General features: G+C 46.5%; 1 protein-coding gene across 4 annotated transcripts in view; it reads left to right on the plus strand.

Moving 5' to 3' along the window:
• The window catches only part of SUGCT (succinyl-CoA:glutarate-CoA transferase), an 827,778-nt gene extending 821,405 nt beyond the window's left edge, over window positions 1-6,373 (plus strand). For all 4 annotated transcript variants that reach the window (XM_067042878.1, XM_067042879.1, XM_067042881.1 and 1 more), the window contains one exon: window positions 6,021-6,373. In XM_067042878.1, the coding sequence (XP_066898979.1) occupies window positions 6,021-6,248 (228 nt within the window). In that variant the 3' untranslated portion in view covers window positions 6,249-6,373. The remainder of the gene's footprint in view (window positions 1-6,020) is intronic.
• The last annotated feature ends 15,520 nt before the right edge of the window (window positions 6,374-21,893 follow it).

Below are 21,893 nucleotides of genomic sequence, written 5' to 3' on the forward strand. Positions count from 1 at the left end.
GGACCATCCCTGGCAATTATTGTACTTGAGAGAGAGGCCAGGGATGTTTCGAAGCTGTGTATCTTGTGCTTCCATGGGGCTCTCCTAACTGACTTGGCTCCTGACCTGTGTTCAGAAGAAGGCAGACACTCTCCCACACAGATGTGCTTATTTTCCCCTGGAGGTGATGGCTGGTGGGGGAGGGGGGGCAGGAAGTTATTTACATGTATGGTCAACATACTGCCATTTCTTTCCATAGCTGGTATTTCCTAGTTTTACTCAGAAGTTCTCACTATGCTGTGGCTTTTGCTGGAATACTGGTGGTTTCCCAGAAAAAAAAAAAAAATCTCAGCTTCTTTTCTAAACCTCCACTCGGCAATTGCAGGATCCTTGAGTGACAGACTGGGGTTAGGGTTTTCTGTTCCTGAACCTTAATATTTAGACCTTCAAGAGGAAGCATCAAATTTTGAGGAATGTATTTGACTTACCACCAGTGCCAACTTGTCCACGCTGGGTTGGATGTCATGATAACTGATGCTCTGCCTAGCGCGAACGGGTCAGCCAAAGCTGTTCTGGAGTGCCTACAGGGCACTACTGTCCTAGGTGGGGAGGGAGAAAGAAGAACCGATGAAAAAGGGACTTGAATTCTGCGGTATTCATGGGCCAGGTGAGGGCAGTGATCTTTTTGCCACGTAGGAATATTGACTGCATTTTATTAGCCAAGAAATTCTCAGACTTCCAGTCATCTCACCTATAGGAGAGGTAGGATTTCAAAAGCATTATCAATCCTTCTTCCTCCAAATCCTTTTCCACTTCATGACCGAAAGTGCCTGAAATAAGTTCTACCATTGGATTTTCCTCATTTATATTAAGTAATAGGTAGTAAATTAATGGCTTGTCTGAAACTTTTCCCTGGATGAGTTTATCAACTCCCTCTCTCTGAGTCTACAGTTGCAGAAGGAAGTAAAGGCTCAGAGTGGCTGTGTCAAGTGACACAGCACAGAAAGGCAGGGCGGCTCAGGGTGGGTGTCCCCACGGAGCAGTCCTTGGACCAACAGCATCACCCAAGGATGCTAACGTCCTGGCCTTCTCCAGACCTACAGAATCAGAAACTCCCAGGGGGCAGAGGGGGCAGCGATCTGTTGTAAGCCTCCAGGTGATCCTGATGCACCGGTGAAGTTAGAAACACTCCTTTACTGTCTACAATCCACAATTCCTGTGCTCCAAGTACAGACTGGGCTCCCAGCTTTGTCCTAGACTCATATATTTTATCTACTCTTTACAGCAGTCCTTTGAGGTTGGGAAATCTGGTTGTATACCCGTCCTGTCCAGGGATGGAAGGACAGCCTTGTGCTGAGCCACTGGTTCAGACTTTTCTCCCAGGACCAAATAGATGTGATGAAGGATCTCTTATTGGCCGTGACTGTCATAACCTCTGTTTCCTAAAAATGTCACTTATTTTCTTTAAGGCCCTAAAGTGTGAAAATATGGGCACACTGTCTGCCTGACCCTTGTACTGACTGACACCACATGGGATTAAGAGATGACTTAGTTCATTAATACCCAGGACGCACCTAGCATAGTGCATATTCTGGACACATTATACTCTTCCCTGTAATCCCGCCCATGACTCAAATTTTTATTCTTAGACTTCTTTCTCAGGCGACTTTTTCCTCCCTAAAAGGTCATTTCTCTAACAATTCCTTCCTGTGTAAACATGACCCATGTTTTCAAGTGCAGCTCGATTTTACGTCCTCTAGAGCAGCCTTCAGCGCTCAGGCTGGAAGGTTCGCATCCTTCCCTCTGAGTTTCCATAGCGCTTCTTCCTCACAACTCCACCAACCTCATCTTACCCTCGGAGAGCCCAGTACCCCACAGACAATCCAAATCATTTGTTCAGCGTAGAAACAAACATCACAGTGAAAAAAAGTATAGACATTCTAGAACTGTTTCCCTTATTCTTGTCACTATATACGAGATGTGACCGCTATGCAGACGTTCTAGCTCATATTCTTTCTCCAGGTATGTTCAAAGACTCTTTATGAAGAAAATAGTCTCATCTCTAATGCTATGTATGTATGTATGTATGTATGTATGTATGTATGTATTTTACTCTTCCTTGTCAAGTGTATCCTATGAATAGTCTGCAAAGGCAAATGGCAAATAGGTTCTACTCTGTGTGCCAGTCAAGCGCTCTGTTGTGCAGAGCTGAGTTCTTTGCCATCTAAACTCAACCAGAAAACTTCTCCGATCCTTGATGATATCCGCCGTGGACGTGGTCTCCAGGGGCAGCTATTCACACGCCGTGTGTTCGCTGGGCCTTGTCTGGAGTTGCCTCCACTTTCTTTGATTTACTGCATCTTTACCAGCTTCTTTAACTACTCATCGTCAGGAATTTATTCATAAATTCCCCAGTGGGCATACAGTAGCTGCCTACTGTGTGCCAGCAGTTTCCTTAATGCTGGGGTAGGGGATTCTAGGCAGAAAAAGCCCCAGGAGTAAAGGCAGAGGCACAAAACAGCTCCAAGGGTTCCCATCGCCTGCTTAACCTTTACCCACATTCATGCCCAGAAATACCTGCTCATTCAGTCTTGGGAGACTTCCTGATGCCTGAAAGTGGTCCTGACCACCTGCGCTACGTCACTGCCCTGTGCTTCAGAAGATCCAGATTGCCGCGCCAACATAATTGTGCATGTTTGCTCGCCCATCTCTATCTACCAGCCGGCCAGCCCATCGGCGACGGGGACTGTGTCTTCATGTCCGTGCCCTGGGTCTCACTGTTTCCGGCAGATCCCGCACTTAACGTGTTGTCCAATGAATGGGTAGATTGTTGGAGAGACAAGTGAGTAAAGAAATCTAAGTTTCGGCCAATGAAGGATGGTGTATAATGATTATACAATTCCAACTTAATCATCAGTTTGCTTGAAAACAATAGAGCTGGAGTACTGTGAGTTGGGGAAAATGTGTGGTTCTCATTTGCTACCGATGTACTAAATCTACCTTATTTCAACAACGGACATTCTAAGGGTTATCAGGAAAGTGAGCGGGTGGGAAAGCTGTTTCTGTCCACTCTTCGTACAATCCAAGAACAGCAGGGTGTAGACACATGCCATTAGGGCGGGGCCTTCCTCTGCAAAGCGGGGGGGCACGGGTGCTGTTAGAGGCAGGACTTGATTTCAAGTAGCAGCTGAACCTCGGCGACGGCCTCTGGCTCTCTGTGCCAGGAGAGAGCCTCGGGGGTTACGAGAGCAATGGGCTCGGATGGTGAGTCATTTCCTCCTTCTGGTTTTCTGCGGGGTTGGCCTGCAAGACTGATTTGGAATGGATTTGGAGTGACCCCTGATGTATCCTCACCCGCCGCAGAGTAGCCTTAACAAACATCTCTGTGTCTAACCGGATGTGAGTTAAACTAAGAAACGACCCTGTGCTTGCCAGTAATGTGGGTCATCAAGCCAAGGGGCGGGGGCACAGTGGGTGAGGGTGTTTGTGTTGTCTCACCAAAAGTGCCTCTTGCGGAGGGGAGGAATGTCCGGGGGCACACCCTCGGAAGGGGGGCAAGCTTAGCTCTTGGCCAGAGTTTCTTAGAACAGCGACTGAGGCCGTGTCACTTCGACCCCTGCACTAGTGGGACCCCTGGGAAATGTGGAACCTGGTGGGAGAGTGGGACACACAGGTGCACGAACGGACACCCCAGGGATGCCTTCTCTGTCAGCACCTGCCAAGCGCTGAACCTAAAGATTAGCAAGGTCAGCAGGGCTGAAGGTGTGCGGAGGGGGGGATGGAAAGCACCTGCCCCAACACATTTCCTTGGTGACAACAGGTCTTGGTGACAAGGCACAGGCTTCCTAATCGGCTGAGCGTATCTGTGGGATAGGTACTGAGAGCCCACTGGGGAGAAAAAGCCAGAGAAAGAGAAGGAGCCGGCCCCCAGTTTGCTAAAAGAGAGATTAAATTTCAGCCCCTGGAGGAAATCAAAAAGTGGAAACGAAAACCGAGTAACACTAAACGCCAGGTTGATTTTTCACGCATATTTTGTTTTTTTAAATGTGTCCCTGTCTTTTGACCACTCATGAATGACAGACATTGTGTTTCGACCGCACCCAGCCACCAGGATGCTGCCAGACACGGTGGGCATCTCCCTGACCTTTCTTTCTGGACAGAGTGGTGACAGGTGAGGGAAGCCCGACCCCCCACCTCTGTCTGATCCAGCACAGATGCATTTTCTCATTCCTGAGAACCAGACGAGTTTCCTGAGCTCTGGGTAGGTATTCTGTACCATCTTTGGTGCAGCTGTAATTTTTAACAGGGGGAGCCGACTTGAACCTCTCAAATCCTTACTCCAGACCCCTCGAACTCCTGAGACCGGTGTGCATGCGTGTGTGCGTTTTTAAGGGGTTTTCAGCTGTGCTTCTGAGAAAGTGGCTCCAAAGAAAGTTTAAAAAAAAAAAAAAAAACAGAAAAGAAAAAGAGGGGAGGGTGTGAGTGACACATCTCCCCTGAGTCCAACCACAAATTATTTCTGTAGCTTTAACATTTACAACAGCAAAAATAATATTATGCTATGCTCACCTACATATGTCTTTGAATTCCTCTTTCCTTTTCTGGGGTCGAATGACGGATACCATGCCCCTCTTTCTGCTTTGAACCATGGAAGAATTAACCTAGAATTAAAAGTATAAGATGATTGCGGGGCTAGGGATGGTGGAGGGGGGTGAGGTCTGGAAATCAATTGCAATTAGTCTCAGAATTGCACATCCAACTTTGAATTTTTTTTCCCAAGACTTATATTTGGGGATTGGAAGGGAGCTGTTTTATGAATGGATATAGGCCTGACACATGAAACGTGTGGGATCTGTCTCAGGGCCTCGTCTGGGTCAGCTGTGACATCTGGCTCTTATGAATCTGGCATATTGTGGTTCACGAATATGCAAATAGTAATCCCTGATAGCGGCCACAAACAATGTCAAAGGCCAGGGCACTGCAGTGGCCGCCTTGGCTGAGCTGCTCGGGCCCCTGCGGCCCCTGCTGCTGTCAGGGAGGGTCACCGGGCTCCAGGGCTTGTGTCCCACTAGGACCCCAGGCAGCCAGCCCGCCCCGAGCCGTTGGCTGGACGGTTTACAGCCTGGCAGACTCCGAGCTTACCCCGCAGGAGAGCCAGGTCGAGGGCGTGCGGCTCTGATGGCAGATGGTCTGGATTTGAACCTGGCTCAGCCGCACCTCCGCTGAGAATGTAACAAGTTATTTAACTTCTCTGAGTCTCAGTTTCTTTGTCTGTTTACAGAAATATATTGAAAGGTAAAACTTCAAGTAATTAAAGGAGCTAACATCGACTGAAACTTCCTTTGGGCCAGGTGCTGTTCTAAGCATGATATAGAAATTATTTCAGTTAAATTTTTAAAAATATGTGGTGTGTACATTTGCCAGTGAGGAAACGAACCCACAGCCATACGAGTAGTGTTGGAGCTAGGATTCTCTGTGCTTTTTCGGAGAGTCTAGAGCCGTGATCCTTCACCAGGGGTAACTCTGCTCCCCAGCGGACATTTGACCATGTCTAGAGATGTTTTTGGCTGTGACGGCTAGGACAGGGGGGGGATATTACTGGTATTTACAGGGTTGAGTAAGGGACATTGCTTAACATCCTACAATGTACAGGACAGTCCCCGCAACCAAGAATTACCCAGCTCCAAATGTCAACAGTGCTGAGGTTGAGAAACCCCACCCCAGAGCCTGTCCTCTTAGCCACCACTAAGAGACTTCTGCACTAGATGTTGTCTCTCACTAGATAACATCTACAGCAGGGGTTTGGGAGGATAAAATAGGATGATGCATACAAAGCACTAAACACAATGGCTGGCACATAGTAAGTGTTCAATAAATCAAGCTGCCATTGTTGCTGCTGCAGCCACTACTAAGTTTTGCAACCCCAGCCTCTTGTCTCTGTTATCAGCAATGTCTCCAAGGCTACCTGGACCATCATTTCCCTTTACCAGAAGGGCCTGTGAGTTATAATAAGAAAAGACAGATTTCCTTTTCCTTCCTAGGGCTTGCTGATGTTGGTATCTTCCCACCAAATGCCTTCTGTGCTCGGATCTCCATGGGGACATATGCCTGGGTTCACCGGGGACCTGCAGCTTGGGGGCTCTGTTGGAGGGTGGCTCTCACCTATGCTTCTTGTGAAGATCGCCCAGGACAGCTGGACTTGGTCCTCTCCAGTGATGGAGGAACAGTTTCATCCAAGAATGGGTAACGCCAGTTGTCTGAGGGGTTAAGAAACTGGTGTCAATGAAGAAAGTTTCATAAATTAAGACTCGTAAATGAAGGACACGTCTTCCTGTTATGTGTCTCGCCCCTGCTCAATCCTACAACATCTCTGAAATTCTCTTTTCCCCTAGAAGTTGAGTGGGTCAGGAGAGAGTAAATAAAAAACTCAAAAGGTGCTTCCCTGGTGGCGCAGTGGTTGAGAGCCCACCTGCCGATGCAGGGGACAAGGGTTTGTGCCCCGGTCTGGGAGGATCCCACATGCCGCAGAGCGGCTGGGCCCGTGAGCCATGGCCACTGAGCCTGCACGTCCGGAGCCTGTGCTCCGCAACGGGAGAGGCCACAGCAGTGAGAGGCCCGCGTACCGCAAAAAAAAAAAAAAAAAAAAAAACAAACAAAAAAAAAAAAACACAAAATACTCGAAGGATCAGCAAACACTGTACAATGAAAGATAATTTGAGAGGAACAAGAATTTGAATTTCCTCTTCTTTGCACCTCCTTTCAGTCAGGAGAGCAATTCGGGGCCCCAAGTGAACATTTGTCTTTACTGAGAGCTGCCCGAGAACCTGTGGCTAACGTGTGCATTGTGCGGTTGGCGGCCGGCAGCGAGGCCAGCTGACACCCAGTCCCAGGCTCTGCAGGGCTCCTGCATCGGCCACTCCACGGGGCCAGAAATGGGGAGCTGTAGGCCGAGAAGCTTCGAGCAGTAGGTAATAACCACAGCTCCGCAACTATAGTGCCTCTAGTGACTGTCTGCCGTGTGCTTGGCACTCTTGCAGCCGCATAATGTGTATTAACTAATTTAACCTTCACAATAACCAGAAGAGAGGTTCTATTTTTAGCCCCATTTTAGATCTGGGGAAACCAGGGCACAGAGAGGCTAGGCAATTTGCCCGCAGCACAAAGATAGGAGGTGGCAGAGCTAGGAAGTCAGGCCAGGCATTGTCAGAGGCCACATTCGCCACCACTAGGATGATCTGCTTCTTCCTAGAAGGGGTCAGAGGTCATCTAGCAAAGGTGGGCAAAGGTCCCAAAGCTCAACAGATCAAGGAGGTCAAGAGACAAAACTAGTAACTGAAACACACACTTAAGTCACCTGTATTTTTAGAAGCTTTTATATATTTCCTGTGAGGGGCAGAAATTGGTGAGTGGGTACATCTAGCTATGGGTGAAGGAGACTTACACAAGTGTGGTTTCAGATGGGAGGAGAACCAACCAGAAGCTGTCATCCTGACTAGGGTATGGGGAGGGAATCTGGGGTTACAGAGAAGGTCTGAAGTGTTGATCTATAGCTGTGGACTACATCTCACCCTAGCCAGGTATTTAGAAATGCACACCTTCCACGAACCACCTGACACATTTTCTAAGTGCCTGCTGTGTACCCAGGGAACCAGCCAGCACACATGGGTATATCAACACACAGGCATCACAACCTCTACAAGAAGCACTGACCACATACTCTCTGAAAATAAAGGTCAGTCTGTTCAGAGAGATGTTTTTATTTTTTTTAATTTTTTTTTTTTTTTTTTTTTTTTTTTTTTTTTTTTTTGCGGTACGTGGGCCTCTCACTGTTGTGGCCTCTCCCGTTGTGGAGCACAGGCTCCGGACGCGCAGGCTCAGCGGCCATGGATCATGGGCCCAGCCGCTCCGCGGCCTGTGGGATCTTCCCGGACCGGGGCACGAACCCGCGTCGCCTGCATCGGCAGGCGGACTCTCAACCACTGCGCCACCAGGGAAGCCCTCAGAGAGATGTTTTTAAGTACAGAGTTGCTCTATAATTCTGTCATATGTTAGAACTGCTTAATCTACATTTTAAAGGATCCAAGGATTTGTAGAGACTGAGTTTGGTAGAGAAACTGAGTTGAATCGATATCCCTGCAAAATCTCGTGCACACAAGTGAGGCTCTGGAGTTCTAGCCATCTCTGAATATCACTTCTCACGCCTCTTAACTGTAAATAAAGAATTCCTGACCATTCGATTACATCATCTGTCACCTGAAAATGCTGGTATTAGTCATCTACCAACCTGCCCTCCGACAGCCAGGAAAGCGGGGGAGAGAGCTTTGTAAATGCATGGATGTTCCTAGGATCATCAATGTGTATTGATCTTGCAAATTCTTACCTTGCTACACTGAAAAGAATCTGAGTCCTTTCACGTCCCTGGGGCACACGTATCTGGCCGTGTATGTGTGTCTTCGACGGAGACAGGTCTAGGATGAAAGCAGACTAGAATGATGCTCTGTACTCAGTGTGCTTCCTGGGAATTCACGTGGATTGGCCTTTACACAGCCTCCCAAGCTTGTCCAATCCCTTTTGTAACTAAAGGCCATGCAGTTGCAGAACAAATGCCAAGATTACCGTGATGATCTGTGTGGCTACAGTCACGGCCATTTGCCTAACAGCCTTCTGCCAACTCCCAAACTCTCCTCTGTGTCTTCTTTCTCAACATGTCACAGCAGCTGCCTGGGGAGAACCACCATTTTGCCAAATCTAGTGGATGTGTCCCAATCCCTGTCTACAGGATACCCACGCTGCTCGAGACAGTTGTACACTCACCCTTCCTTAATCTTTGCTCTGTCCTTGACTTACAGGATTTTACTCACCTCTCCGATGGGTCATTCTTCTGCTTTCCAGCAGGGATTTCTCCTTTCAGCTTCAGACTCCTCGACATATATGAGGGCTGGCTGCATATATATACTTGGAATTCCCATGGTAATCTCAAATGTAATTTGTCCCACACTTAATTCATTCTATTTCCACCCTATATCTGTTCCAGTCCATGAGTTCTGTACCTCCATGAACATCAATGCCATCTTCCTAACAATCTGGTCAGATAAAAGGGAGTGAACAGAGACTCAAAACTTTGCTTATCCCCCCCAATCCATGGAACTACCAAGTCCTACAAATTTACCTTTGAATATATCTTGACTCCATTCCCTTCCCACAATCATTTTCTTGTTTAGGTCATTGTCATTTCACTCTTGCATAACTGCAACAGTGCCCTTTGCCACTCTTCCTGCGTCCAGCATTTACCCCTTTGAAATCATCTTCACCATGGTCAGTTACATCTGGGCTACATGTGGTCTTGAGGTCAAAGGCCCTTTCATTCTAGATTCCAAAAAATGTTGTTATTGTTTAAAGTAAAGCATGATCACAGCATAGACTGGTATTGGCATAAAAAACAGACACATGGATCAATGGAACAGAACAGAGAGCCCAGAAATAAACCCATGAATATATGGCCAATTAACTTACAACAAAGGAACCAAGTACATAATGGGGAAATGACATTCTTTTCAATAAATGGTGTTAGGGAAACTGGACAGTCACATGCAAAAGACTGAAACTGGATCACTATCTTATACCGTATACAAAAATTAACTCAAAATGTATGAAAGACTTGAATGTAAGGTTTGAAACCATAGAACTTCTAGAAGAAAACATAGGCAGTATGGTCTTGGCAATGATTTTTTTTTTTTAAATGTGACACCAAAAGTGAAAGCAATAAAAGCAAAAATAAATAAGTGGGATTACATCATACTAAAAAGCTGCACAGCAGAGGAAACCATCAACAAAATGAAAATGCAACTTACTGAGTGGGAGAAAATTTTTTTTCAAATCATTTATATATTAAGGGGCTAATATCCAAAATATATAAATCACTCATACAACTCAGTAGCAAAAAGAAGAAAAAAAATCCAATTAAAAAATAGAAGATTGGAATAAACCTTTTTCAGAAAAAGACACACAGATAGATGGCCAACAGGTACATGAAAATATGCTCAACATCGTCAGTCACCTGGAATGCAAATCAAAACCACAATGAGATGTTACCTTATACTGGTTAGAATGACTATTATCAAAGACAAGAATTAACAAACGTTGGTTAAGATGTGGAGAAAAGGAAGCCGTTATGCACTGTTGGTGGGAATGTAAAACAGTACAGTCGCTGTCAAAAACAGTATTGAGATTCCTCAAAAAATTAAAAATAGATCTACCATATGACCTAGCAATTTCACTTTGGGGTATATATCCGAAAAAAAAAGAAAACACTAACTTGAAAAAATAAAATGCACCCCCGTGTTTATTGCAGCATTATTTATAACAGCAAAGATATAGAAACAACCTAAGTATCCACTGACAAATGAATGGATAAAGAAAATGTGTGTGTGTGTGTGTGTATAATACACACACACACACACACACACACACACACACACAGTAGAATATTATTCAGTCATAAAAAAGGAGTGAAATCTTGCCATTTGTGACAATGTGGATGGACCTTGAGAGCATTATGCTAAGTGAAGTACGTCAGACAGAGAAAGACAAATACCGTGTGATCTTTGTTATGTCTGGAATCTTAAAAAAAAAAAAAAACCTTAAAAAACAAACAAACAAAGAAACACACAAAAGCCAAGCTCACAGGTATGGAGAACAGATCAGTGGTTGCCAGAGGTGGGGGGCAGGGTCAGAGAAATAGGTGAAGGGGGTATAAAAAAAAAAAGACACAATCTATGCCATTCATTTGGTTAACTGCAAAGTACCATTTCAAGGAAAGTGCTGCTCAGCATTTCCTAGCTAAAAAAAAGTATTTTTTAAAATTAAAAATTAAGTAAAGCATGGTTACAACATAGAATCTGAGGTTGTTACTTTGTATATCTGTGCATCTTTGTGTGTGTGTGAGTGCGCACATATGCACATAGAGGCATGTATTCCCCAACTACACAAGAGTTAAAGTGTCAGTTTGCAGTTTCTAGAAGCATTTGGTGGTGTTGTTTTTTTTTCTTTTTTCGAGGGGGTACTCTATGGTAGAAATTGAGAAAATCAGACAGGCAGTTACATGGAAATTAAATTAAAGTTAAATTACATTAAATTAAAATGTAAGCTCCTTTAAGACAGCTGTTCATGATCCCTTGTTACGCCTCAGAACACTTAGCAAAGTACCTTGTTTAATGTGATTGGGTTCAGACCCAGGAAAGAGGGAACTTGCATTAATCAAAAGCAGATGAGGGCGGTTGAACCTCTACAGGTTAAAATATGCCAGTCGTCAAGGAGAAAATGGAGTGGATCTCAGAAGCAAAATATTTGTGGGTGATGAGTTGAAGTATGGGGAGTTTTGATTTTTTTTGATTTTTTTTTTTGAATGGAAAGAAAGAAGCCCAAAGGAGCCAAGAAGATGCTAATGGATGAAATGCTTTGCACATATGGGATGGAAAATTGTGCTCGATTAAGTCAAAAAACAGCTTCTGAAGAATGTATTATGGCTGTAGCTTCACAGGTGCCTGACCCGCCGGGCCCTGCTACATCACTGCTCCATGTGTGTGACCCTGGTCCTCCACTTCAGCCGCCATGCGGGAAGATCATATTCAGGGAGGCAGAAGCTTCTAGAACTGCTTGGAACCGCTGCTGGGGCCAAAGAAGATGCCCTCCTTCTCACCCTTTTATCCACACACACAGGAGCATTAAAGAACTAAACAGTTCTCATCTCAACTTCCTTCCAACCTCACTCTTTTGTCTCATCCTCCTCTGAAGAGCAGCTGTTTTTCAGCTGATGTTTAAGCTCACACACTCTGAGTTCAATTACCCGATTTCTTTACAAAGGAACCTGCTCCTTTTCTCTGGTGTGTTTTAAGTTCTCCTAAATATCGTTCCTACAGGGATACCTCACTTTACACGTTTTTAATCCTCCCCAGGAACATATGGTTTATGCACTGCAGTATAAATCCAATATTTGCAAATTGAATCAGGGTTGAAATTCACCAAGAAAGGATACCATTTAAACAGACCATGTGGGGAATCCTTTTCAATTTTTTTTTGTACTTTTTTTTTCTTTTCTTTCTTTCTTTGTGGTTTCTTTTCTCCCTGAAGCAAAGAATCCTTTGATAATGCAAATGTTGAATCTCTTCACTCTTTTTCCAGAAAACTACACTCCTTTTTTTTTTTTTTTTTTTTTTTTTTTTTTAACAAGCTTAGCAGCTTTTGATTGATGTGTGTTGGGATTTCTCAAAATGGGACACCCATGTTCCCAGGCAAGCAGCAACTCTTAGGCCTGGGGCTGCCTTCACGTGTCTCTTCTTCCCATCTTGTTCTTAACTCTTTAAAAAGTGGTGACTGGGTAGGAATGTAATATTTAATAAATACGTTTGAGAAAATAATGTCTACATATGTATAACTGAATGACTTTACACAACATTAATCACATTAACACAACATTGTAGATCAACTATACTTCAATTAGAAAGAGAAATTTGAATTCATAGATCCAAAGGAATGCCATCCCCTCCAAGTCATCATGTTGAGACAACCTAAAACGTTCTGGCAGGGTACTTTGGAAGTTGTTTCTAGTTCCAGTTTGGAAACAACACTAGAAGGACAGCCTACCAAGCCTACAGTCACAGCACGCCAGTTCCAGGGACAGCTAGGGTCCTGCTGTGTCCTCGGGCCTGGTCATCAGAAAAGCTGATCTTCAATGACAGGACCAATGACACCTTCCCTCACACCAGTGCCCTTGTCTCTGCCTTTCCTCTACTTCAGAAGTATCAGCAGCTCAACTTAAATATCAGTAGTACCTATTAGACGCCAGGCACCATTCTCACCACTTTACACGATTTCACGTGCACAGTAAGTCGACGTAGAAGGTGCGTGGTCAGCGTCTCCATTTTGCACAAAGGGAAGCTCAGGCACAGAGGGGTACAGGCCACGCAGGGGCGGAGCCGGAACTGCAGGCTTCCCCAGCACACAGCACGGCCTGGGGTGAGCAGGCGCTCTGTCCGAAGCCACCCCTGACCGTGAACCCTGTCAGTTTGTCAGCATCCTGTCACAAGGATAACAGCTTAACGTTTACTTTGCACTTAGCAGATGTGAGGCTTTGCTGCCTTATGTTATTCAATCCTTACAATACTACTTACAAGCCTTGCAGTTATCACCATTTGCACGTGAGGAAGCCAGGTACGGCACGTAACCCGCTCAAGGTCACCGAGCTATCTTGCTGAGAGGGAGGGTGTTCTACCCACAGACGTTCCCCACTGTGGTGCGTCCAGCTACGCTGAAAGGAAAGAAAGAATCAAGTCGCCATTAACGAGATTCCAGAGCAGGGGGATGGGTGAGAGGATAGGGTTAGAAGCCCAGGACACTTTATCAGGCCAATTCGACTCTTCTTATTGGACCCACCCCCTCCCCTCCCCCACACATACACATGCATGTGCACCCATGCACACCTGTGTTCTGGCACACACACATACACACGTGCACATATACCAGAAGAAGCTGCTTCGTGAAATAAGACTGTCCATGATAGAATGCAGGACTCTTACAGCAAGCTAGAATAAGCTGAGCAAACTTCCATGCCCAAGAAGAGTCTGAGAGGATTCCCTCCCTTCGTGAGGCGGTGCTTGGCTGGCTCCATTGGGAGGTGGGTGGGATCTCAGGGCTCAGACCTGCTGCTGGGGGTAGAAGCGGCTTGTTCAAGTACGGCTGAAGGGAAGGCCCTGCTCCCTGCCTTTGAGCCCCTCAGGAATCGCCCGCAGTCAGCCCCCAGGGCAGTCCGGCTACTACTCGGTCCTCCTGTGTCCTCTAAGCCAGCAGGGGGTCCCCTCCTCCCACGTGCCAGGACCCTGAGCCTCACGGTCTGCTTCCGTTTGAACTTCTCGCTCACCCCCTCAACCCTCCGGTCACTGCCCTGTCCGCTTGTCTGCACTCTGCTGCCCTGGGTCAGACCCCACCTTGACTTACCCGGCAGGAGGCTCCCCGTGCTTTTTGGCATTTCAGTCTTCTGAACTGCCTGCTCCTACAGTTTTTCAAAATATGAATTTATTGAGGTTATTTTCTTAGAAACTTAGCAAGGCTTCCCATTCCTTATAGGAACACCCAATTCCCCGGTTTATCGCTCAGAGTCTTTTCTAATCTATTCCAAACTTAAAGCCCCTGCTCACCCTAGGTCACTTTCCCGCCTCCGTGCACCCAGCTCTCTTGTCCCCTGGGTGACTTAAAATTAACTTCGAACATACTGAGAACTTTTTTTTTTTTTTTTTTTTGCGGTAGGTGGACCTCTCACTGTTGTGGCCTCTCCCGTCGCGGAGCACAGGCTCCGGACACGCAGGCTCAGCGGCCACGGCTCACGGGCTCAGCCGCTCCGCGGCACGTGGGATCTTCCCGGACCGGGGCACGAACCCACGTCCCCTGCATGGGCAGGCGGACTCCCAACCACTGCGCCACCAGGGAAGCCCAAGAACTTTTATTCCTTCATCACTATGTCCATGTGTTTCCAGCGGCCTCCAGTTTCTCTTCTACTCTTTTGAGTTCATTTGTCTGAGGCATGGCTTACAGATGCTTCTGGGGCCTTCCCGGTACCTGGGGCCTTCCCGGTACCTCCACCCAGACGCCATCACACGAAATCCCTTTCAGGTATGAGGGGCACCACAATAGCAACATGCATATTTCAGTGAGTGTGGCCAGGGCCCGTGCTAAACACTGCAGGCCTATCAACTCCTTTAATCCTCTCAACAGTGCTATCCTCATCTTATAAATGAGGAAACTGAGGCACCGGCAGGTCATGGACCTCGAGGTCACACGTGGAAAGAGGCAGAGCCAAGAACTGAAGCCAGACAGACCGATTCTGATTCTACCTCTTTTTTAAAGTGCTTACGCCTGGGACTTCCCTGGTGGTCCAATGTTGAAGACTCTGTACTTCCCCTGCAGGGAGCACGGGTTTGATCCCCAGGCAGGGGAATAAGATCCCACATGCCGTATAGCCACCCTCCCCCAAAAAAAGAAGTTCCTTCCCCAGTATCAGGCAGTATGAAGTCTGAGGAGGGCAGGAAACGGTCCACATTAAATTTTGTATCTCGGAGCTCCTCCTATGAGGTGCTTGGGTGCCTGCTTATGACCAAGGGAGGGTGTGCTGATGCTTCATACACATTTAGGAAATAATGAAGAAAAAGCTTTCTTGATGAGTCAGATCATTCCAGCTCCTGCTGCCTCGGGATGGCAGTGAAAAACCAGAGAGGGAAATATGTTCTTGATGATAGCTTTTGTCTGACATTTACTTTAAACCAAAGAACGCTGATGGAAGAAATTATGACTCTTGGAATCTCTATCAAAACAGATCTAAGAGTCATCCCAAGCTATATGGGGTATCTTTAAGCCTCATTCCTTAACTTCAACGTAGACTTCACTCTCGAAGCCCTGCACGATCCAAGCGACTCATCAATTTTCCCTGCATGCACCACGTTCACCTTGGCATTTCCAGGTGGCCAGGGTCACGGCAGAAGCTCCGAGGTTCACCTGGGCCTTCCTGGGAGGCGATAGCCTGCGCCACGCTGCGTAGGTGTGCTCTGTGTGGGGCTGAAGTGACGGTGGGCCCCAAGGGGAATTCATCAGTCTTCATTTCACTGCATAGAGATAATCAAGCCAGAATATTAATATTGTGGTAATTGCCTCCCCCCTTCGTGTTTACAGAGAGAGAAACAGCTGGGGCGGTTGACATCTGAAACAGGAGCGGCTGATCATTACTTGTGCAGCAGATGGGCTTGGGTTATGAATAAGCAGCAAATGTGAAAAAGATTCACAGGGTTGAGCCGGGCTTGCTTCGTGCAAAACCGGTTAACCCTTGCTGCTTGTCACTGCTTCAAGGTTTGGGTCACTGGGCCGCTTCTTCTCATGGTCAGAGATCTGATAGCCCCGGGGTGTGACAAGCCCTGGAGCAAAGCTGCTCTGGGGAGAGTGCACGAGAAGAGCCAATGCGTGTTTGAGGCGTGAGTTCAAGACGAACACAGACCCTACCATGCATGGCTGGAAAGGAAGCCGGAGGCCTGCATTCAAGCTCCTGGCAGGTGCGTAAATCCACACCTCCCAGGTGGGGCAGCCTCGTGAGGAACAGGGAGTTCGTCAGATGGGGATCCTGGACATGATGTGATTTGAGGGATGTCAGAACGTTGCCGTTTTCCACCAATATGTCCCCGGCTAACTTCTCACTTATGCCTGCAATTTTATATTTGGGAAAGTATTCCTTCACGTTATATAACCGAATGAAGCTCATTAAAATGCAATGTCCTTGAGAGGGGTGACATGTTGAAACTCATCAGCATTGAATGTTAGCATATGTAGATTAGTTCGTCAGATCCTTTTCAAACTTCATGTTGCCAGCGCTCAGAGAGCAGCTCTCTCCGGAGCTGGGCAACTGATGGGGAAGAGGTTAAACTATGGAGGGACTTTGCGCACCGTGAATGCCTTGAGCATCCGTTTTTTTTCCAGCTCTGCCACTTACTAGCCGTGTGCTCTTGGGCCAAGTCGTGACCCTGGGACATGTAACCGTCAGGATCTTCACTTGGAAAAAGAGTAATAACAGGTACTAGGAGTAGGTCATAGGAGGTTGTGCAGATCAAATAGCGTAGAGATTGTGAAAGTACCTTGAAAACTGTGAAGTAATATACAAGTATAAGGTAGCAAAGTTGTGGTGATAATGGTTGGAGTGGTGGCGTAGGTAGCAGTAGTCCTTCCTTATAATGGGAGGTAGGTATGGAACACTTCAATAACTACGTATAATATTTGGGGATGGGGGGTGGTGGTAGAAGAGCTTGGACCTCTTTAAGCTCAAATAACTAACACCTTCACTAAAGTGGCTCAACAGAAACAATTCCCGAGTTGCAGTTATTGAGAGGATTCCTGCCAGCATTACACAAAAAGGGGCATCAAGTTTGTATGTCTGTTTAATATCAGGGATGCTCTGACCTAACCCAAGGGGCAGAATTTAACTCCTTCCATGGCCACCAAGGGCAGAGAATACAAAGCAGGAAACTCAGGGCTAATTTGGAACCTCACAGAAAGAGGAAGAGCTGGAGGGGAAATGGAGAGAATGCCAATCCCTAGGGCCTCAAGCAGAGTAGATCGTCAATATTTCCAGATGGGATTGGCAGGAAGAAAAACTATTAGCCATTCCTGACGAAGACTGTCCTTAAAGTTAACTTGGAGCAACTTCATCAGCAGGAATTGTGAGGAAAAGCCCTGACATGATAAAACGGAGTCTTGATTAAAAGATCTACTTGTTAAGAGGAGCACCGCACAGGTGCAGGAAAGTCAGCTGAGCTTGAGAGCAGACCGTCCCCAGCGTATGAGTTCCCAACAGCTCCTAAGTGAAGAAAAACTTCAAATTTATACTAGAGCCACTTTAAAAAAATCATTGAATGATTTATAGTATATATTAATTGCATTGACTTGTATATTAAAATATAATTCAACAAATCTCTTCTTTTATTGTCATAAGACCTCAAGTTAAGGAACACTTGCAGGTATTTTTACAGGCAAACACATGGCCCGGTGGGTTGGCATGGCAATTACAGTCAAGACGTCAATGTCTAGAGTGCATAATCGCAGGCCAGCAGCTCATATAATGGAATATGATTTCAACTGGGCTGGCAACTCGGTTTGCTCCACAAGGCCCAGGATTACAACACGAGTTCTCTGCCAATTCCAGCTCTGAAGCTCTCACCGTTTTTAGCCCCAAGCCTTCACTTTACTGCACTTTCCTTACAACTTCCCTCACGCTGGCTCCCCACCTGGCATGATGTATATATGACCTCTTGGGTCTCTTCACTGCTCTAAGAGTGACAGTAATTGCTCTTGGGTTGGGCTTTATTTTGGATCTCTTTCTAAACTCCTGAGTGAATGAAATCTCAGAACTTCCTGCTGATTCCTACACAGTACAAAGCTGAAGTTCTTACCCCTTCGTTCATTTTCTTTCTTTCCCTACTCCTTTTCTTTGGACTTTTCCTTGTCCTTTTCCTTATCATAGCACATGTTTTAGTGGCTCCTCTTACACCTGCTGGTTTAGGGCCCCAGCCTTTCCCCAAAGGCCCCACAATCAAGTCTTAGAGTCATTGTAGGGTTTCCATAGGTTCTCACAGTCCATTCTCTTCAAGCTTCAACCACCCAGTATCCTAGCCCTCTCCTGCTTTGGCTCGTCCAGTGTCACCTCTTTCACTCCCTCTGATCCCTCATACCAGACACATTCACTATGAGGCACTGACATCCTTGGGGTGCTGAAGCTTAGCTCTGTGGTAAATTCCCCATATGCCAAAGCTGCTAAGGGTCCCTCCCAGGAATTAGGAAAATGTTCCTCATCTTACTTTCGCGTGACCATGAGAGGAGAACCAAAGCCAAACTTTTGGTGCCTCAAATTATTTAGAGTATTTAGCAAACAACCGCCCTTTCCCACACCACCACCACCTCAACACTGCCTCTGCAGAACTGGGCAAAATATGATACCGACTGCTTGCCACACTTATGGCCCCCATCCCAGGCCATGAGCCATGGCAATCCCTCATGCACAAGTGAAGCATGCCATGTGGTGCCACTAGCTGGTCTCACCTGTGGGCCAGGGATGGGCATTGAGGCCAAAACCAGCCATCTAGACAGAGGTCAGCCAACTGGCAGATGAGGAAGAAGCTCTGGTCAACAGGACACTCTATGCTAGATGGTGACTAACAAGATCATTCCTTAGGGAGTTTAACCCAAGCTACATAGTAACTTGATGACTTGACTGCAGAGATAGGGAGATGACAGAGCACCCTGATGGCAGAGCCCTGGAGTAGAGAAAATCACAGGCAGCCAGGTCTGTGCTTTGTCCTATATGGCGTTTCAATCCTGGTAAAGAATGGTCCCTTCCCACATCTGCTTTATCCATTCACCTGTGGATAGGCAAATATACAGTGGAATACTACTCAGCCATGCAAAAGAAAGGAAAAATGCCATTTACAGCAACATGGATGGACCTAGAGATGATCATACCAAGGGAAGTAAGTCAGAAAGGGAAAGACAAATATCACATGATATCACTTATATGTGGAATCTAAAAAAAATTATACAAATGAACTTATTTACAAAACAGAAACAGACTCACAGACTTAGAGAACGAACTTTTGGTTACCAGGGAGGAAGGGTGGGGGGAAGGACAGACTGGGAGTTTGGGACTGACGCATACACACTGCTATATTTAAAATAGATAACCAACAAGGACCTACTGTGTAGCCCAGGGAACTCTACTCAATACGCTGTAAAAACCTATACGGGAAAAGAATTTGACAAAGAGTAGGTATCTGTATATGTATGACTGACTCACTTTGCTGTACACCTGAAACTAACACAACATTGTAAATCAACTATACTTCAGTACAAAAAAATTAAAAAATTTAAAAATTAAAAAAAAAAACACAAAACCCCAAGCAGTCCCTTCCTTTCTCATCCTTGTAAGAAGTAGCTCCCAACTAAAGGGACTGGACTACATCTGTTCTCACCTGAAAGGTTCAGAAGACTGCCTCTTGTTCCATCATCGAGGGAGAACAGTCAGCGTCCCCTTCTCCACCCTCCTGCTTGAGTGACATAGGACCTATGTGTCCTCAACTGGGCTGCTTCTGGAAAAGAGAACTCCTTGCTTCCTTCATTCCTTTGAGGCCAGAAATTAGGGCTCACAGAGGAAAAATGAGAGCCTCAGCCACACCTAACGCAAAGCCAGTCCTAGCCAGGGTGCTGTCCCTACCCTCGCTGTGTGGGCAAACTCCCCACCAAAACCAGGGAACCAGGAACTTTGGGTTTAAGTAATGACAGCAGAATTGGGCCCAAGCTGAGTCAGCCGCAGCCCTTGGCATGTCCCCCAGTGAAAGGAACAGCAGCTTGAGGGTTACTTAGGGTAGGAACGTTTTACACAGTCTCCTGTTGGGGATGCTTTGACAAGCCGGCCAAAGTGCCTCCTTTCCCTTGCCTCTCCTCATCCCAACAAACGACAAAGTACAGGCTGTTGCCTCCAGGTGAGCACAGTTCTGGGGAAACAAGGAAAGCAAACAAATACTCAGTGTGGTTGATGGGTTCCCAGGCTCCATTTCAAAGGCAGGTCCCTTATGGCTTTGTTTGTTCCTGTTTTTCCCAGCATAGGTGTTTGATATCACACAGAACTATTCTGAGGTTTCCAAGGAGAGAAGTATTTAGTTTACAGTGAGTAGCCAAGAGTATCTGAGTTTGAAAGAGGGAATAAGTTACCTATCCACCGGGTATATTTAAAAGCCCCCAACGGTGCTGGGATCAAGGTGCTGATGGGACATGAGAAAGTTCAAAAAGCACCTACGGCAATGGCCACTTCCTGGACAACTTAGCAGCAAGGGACCCTGGCTAAAGGGCAGCCTCTTCTCTGGGAAGTCACTCCCTCTTGCCCAGCCTCCAGTGTGGCAGGAGAAGGTCAGGCCATGAGGTGATCATCTGTGCCAGTACATCTGGAAAAGATTAAACAAATTTTAGAGAAAACAGAGAGTGAGATTACTATAATACTGGGACTTGCCGATGTTTAGCCCTCTTCAACACTCTTCCCCACTTTGTCTCTGACCCAGATGTGATGAAAGTGTCAGGGGACCTTTTATTTTGCTTCCTTAACTCTAGCTTAGGCAGGGACCAAGATGTGCAAGCGTCCGGATTTATGAAGGAAATAAGAAAATGTCTTCAACCATGAGGAAGAACATACAAACATCCCTAGGGCTTGCTATGGGTCACAGAGGGACAGAGATGAAAGGGGTGGAGCCCCCGAGAGGGGGCGTGTGCAGAGGGGGCCACACCCCTGTGCCCTGTGCTGCAAGGTGTGGCCTGGAGCAGCCATGGGGGATAAAGGGCAAGGTCTTCGGCCCCCTCCCAATGTCCCTCCCCAGTGGTGGGCTACATCCTCACCATTTCCTCTTGTCCGGAGACTGGCACCACTTGCCCCAGTAAGCCAGCGCTCAGAAATTGTCCTCAGGAAGGTAGGAACAATAGACAGGGGATACTGTGTCTTTTGCCCACCCCATGTGTATTTGCATTTTAACAGAGGAAGTGGTTTTAGTCTGTAACTTATTGAAAACAGTGCTTCAGTTGGAGGTCTTAAAAAGGGACTTGTAGGAAAGTAAACACACCATGGGCAATGGTACCTGCCTAAAGATTACCTTAATACTCGCACCTGTTCCTGGAATATAAGGTAGCATTGTTAGCAAGAACTTTCTTTAAAAATCCAATCACTTAGAAAACAATAAAGTCCTTCCCTTTGTCCATCAGAGCCCCCCAGACCAAAGCCCCGCCCCAGGCCACATGCAGGAAAGGGCCCAAGGCAGGGTGCCTGCAAGCTTGGGTAGGTAGTTTGCTAGCAGTTAATACAGCACCACATTCTCAACTTTAGATTATTCTAAACTTTAGGCCATTATGAAGCAAGACCGACAATGGCAACCAGGGTGTGAATTGTCTTCAGGTACACTGGCCTTGTGTTTGAGTGACAGACAATACCTGCGCAACAAGCGTGGGAATTCCTTACCTACTACTGCTATCAGTAAATGATTCACAAGGCCTACAAAAGAATGCATTTCTAACCATGGGGCCAACCACCAGAGCCACTTGGACACATGCCTCTGCCCTGAGCGTGTCCAGGTCATGTTCTTCTGAAATGAAACACAGCCTGGGCAGGAGAAGATCTGGGACATGGGCCCAGCCACAGAGCTGGCACCATGCTGCTCTACTTCTGTGACCTGCCGTGTGGCACTGCTATCGGCCAGGGATGCCAGATAGAGAGTCAGCAGAGCTGGAGTCCACAGTGCTTGCTGTGATCAGGCACTCTTTTAGACGGCGATAGTGTCACATAATTCCCATTTTAC

This window comes from Kogia breviceps, chromosome 9 (genome assembly GCF_026419965.1).
Source record: "Kogia breviceps isolate mKogBre1 chromosome 9, mKogBre1 haplotype 1, whole genome shotgun sequence".
In the NCBI taxonomy this organism is placed as follows: Eukaryota; Metazoa; Chordata; class Mammalia; order Artiodactyla; family Physeteridae; genus Kogia; species Kogia breviceps.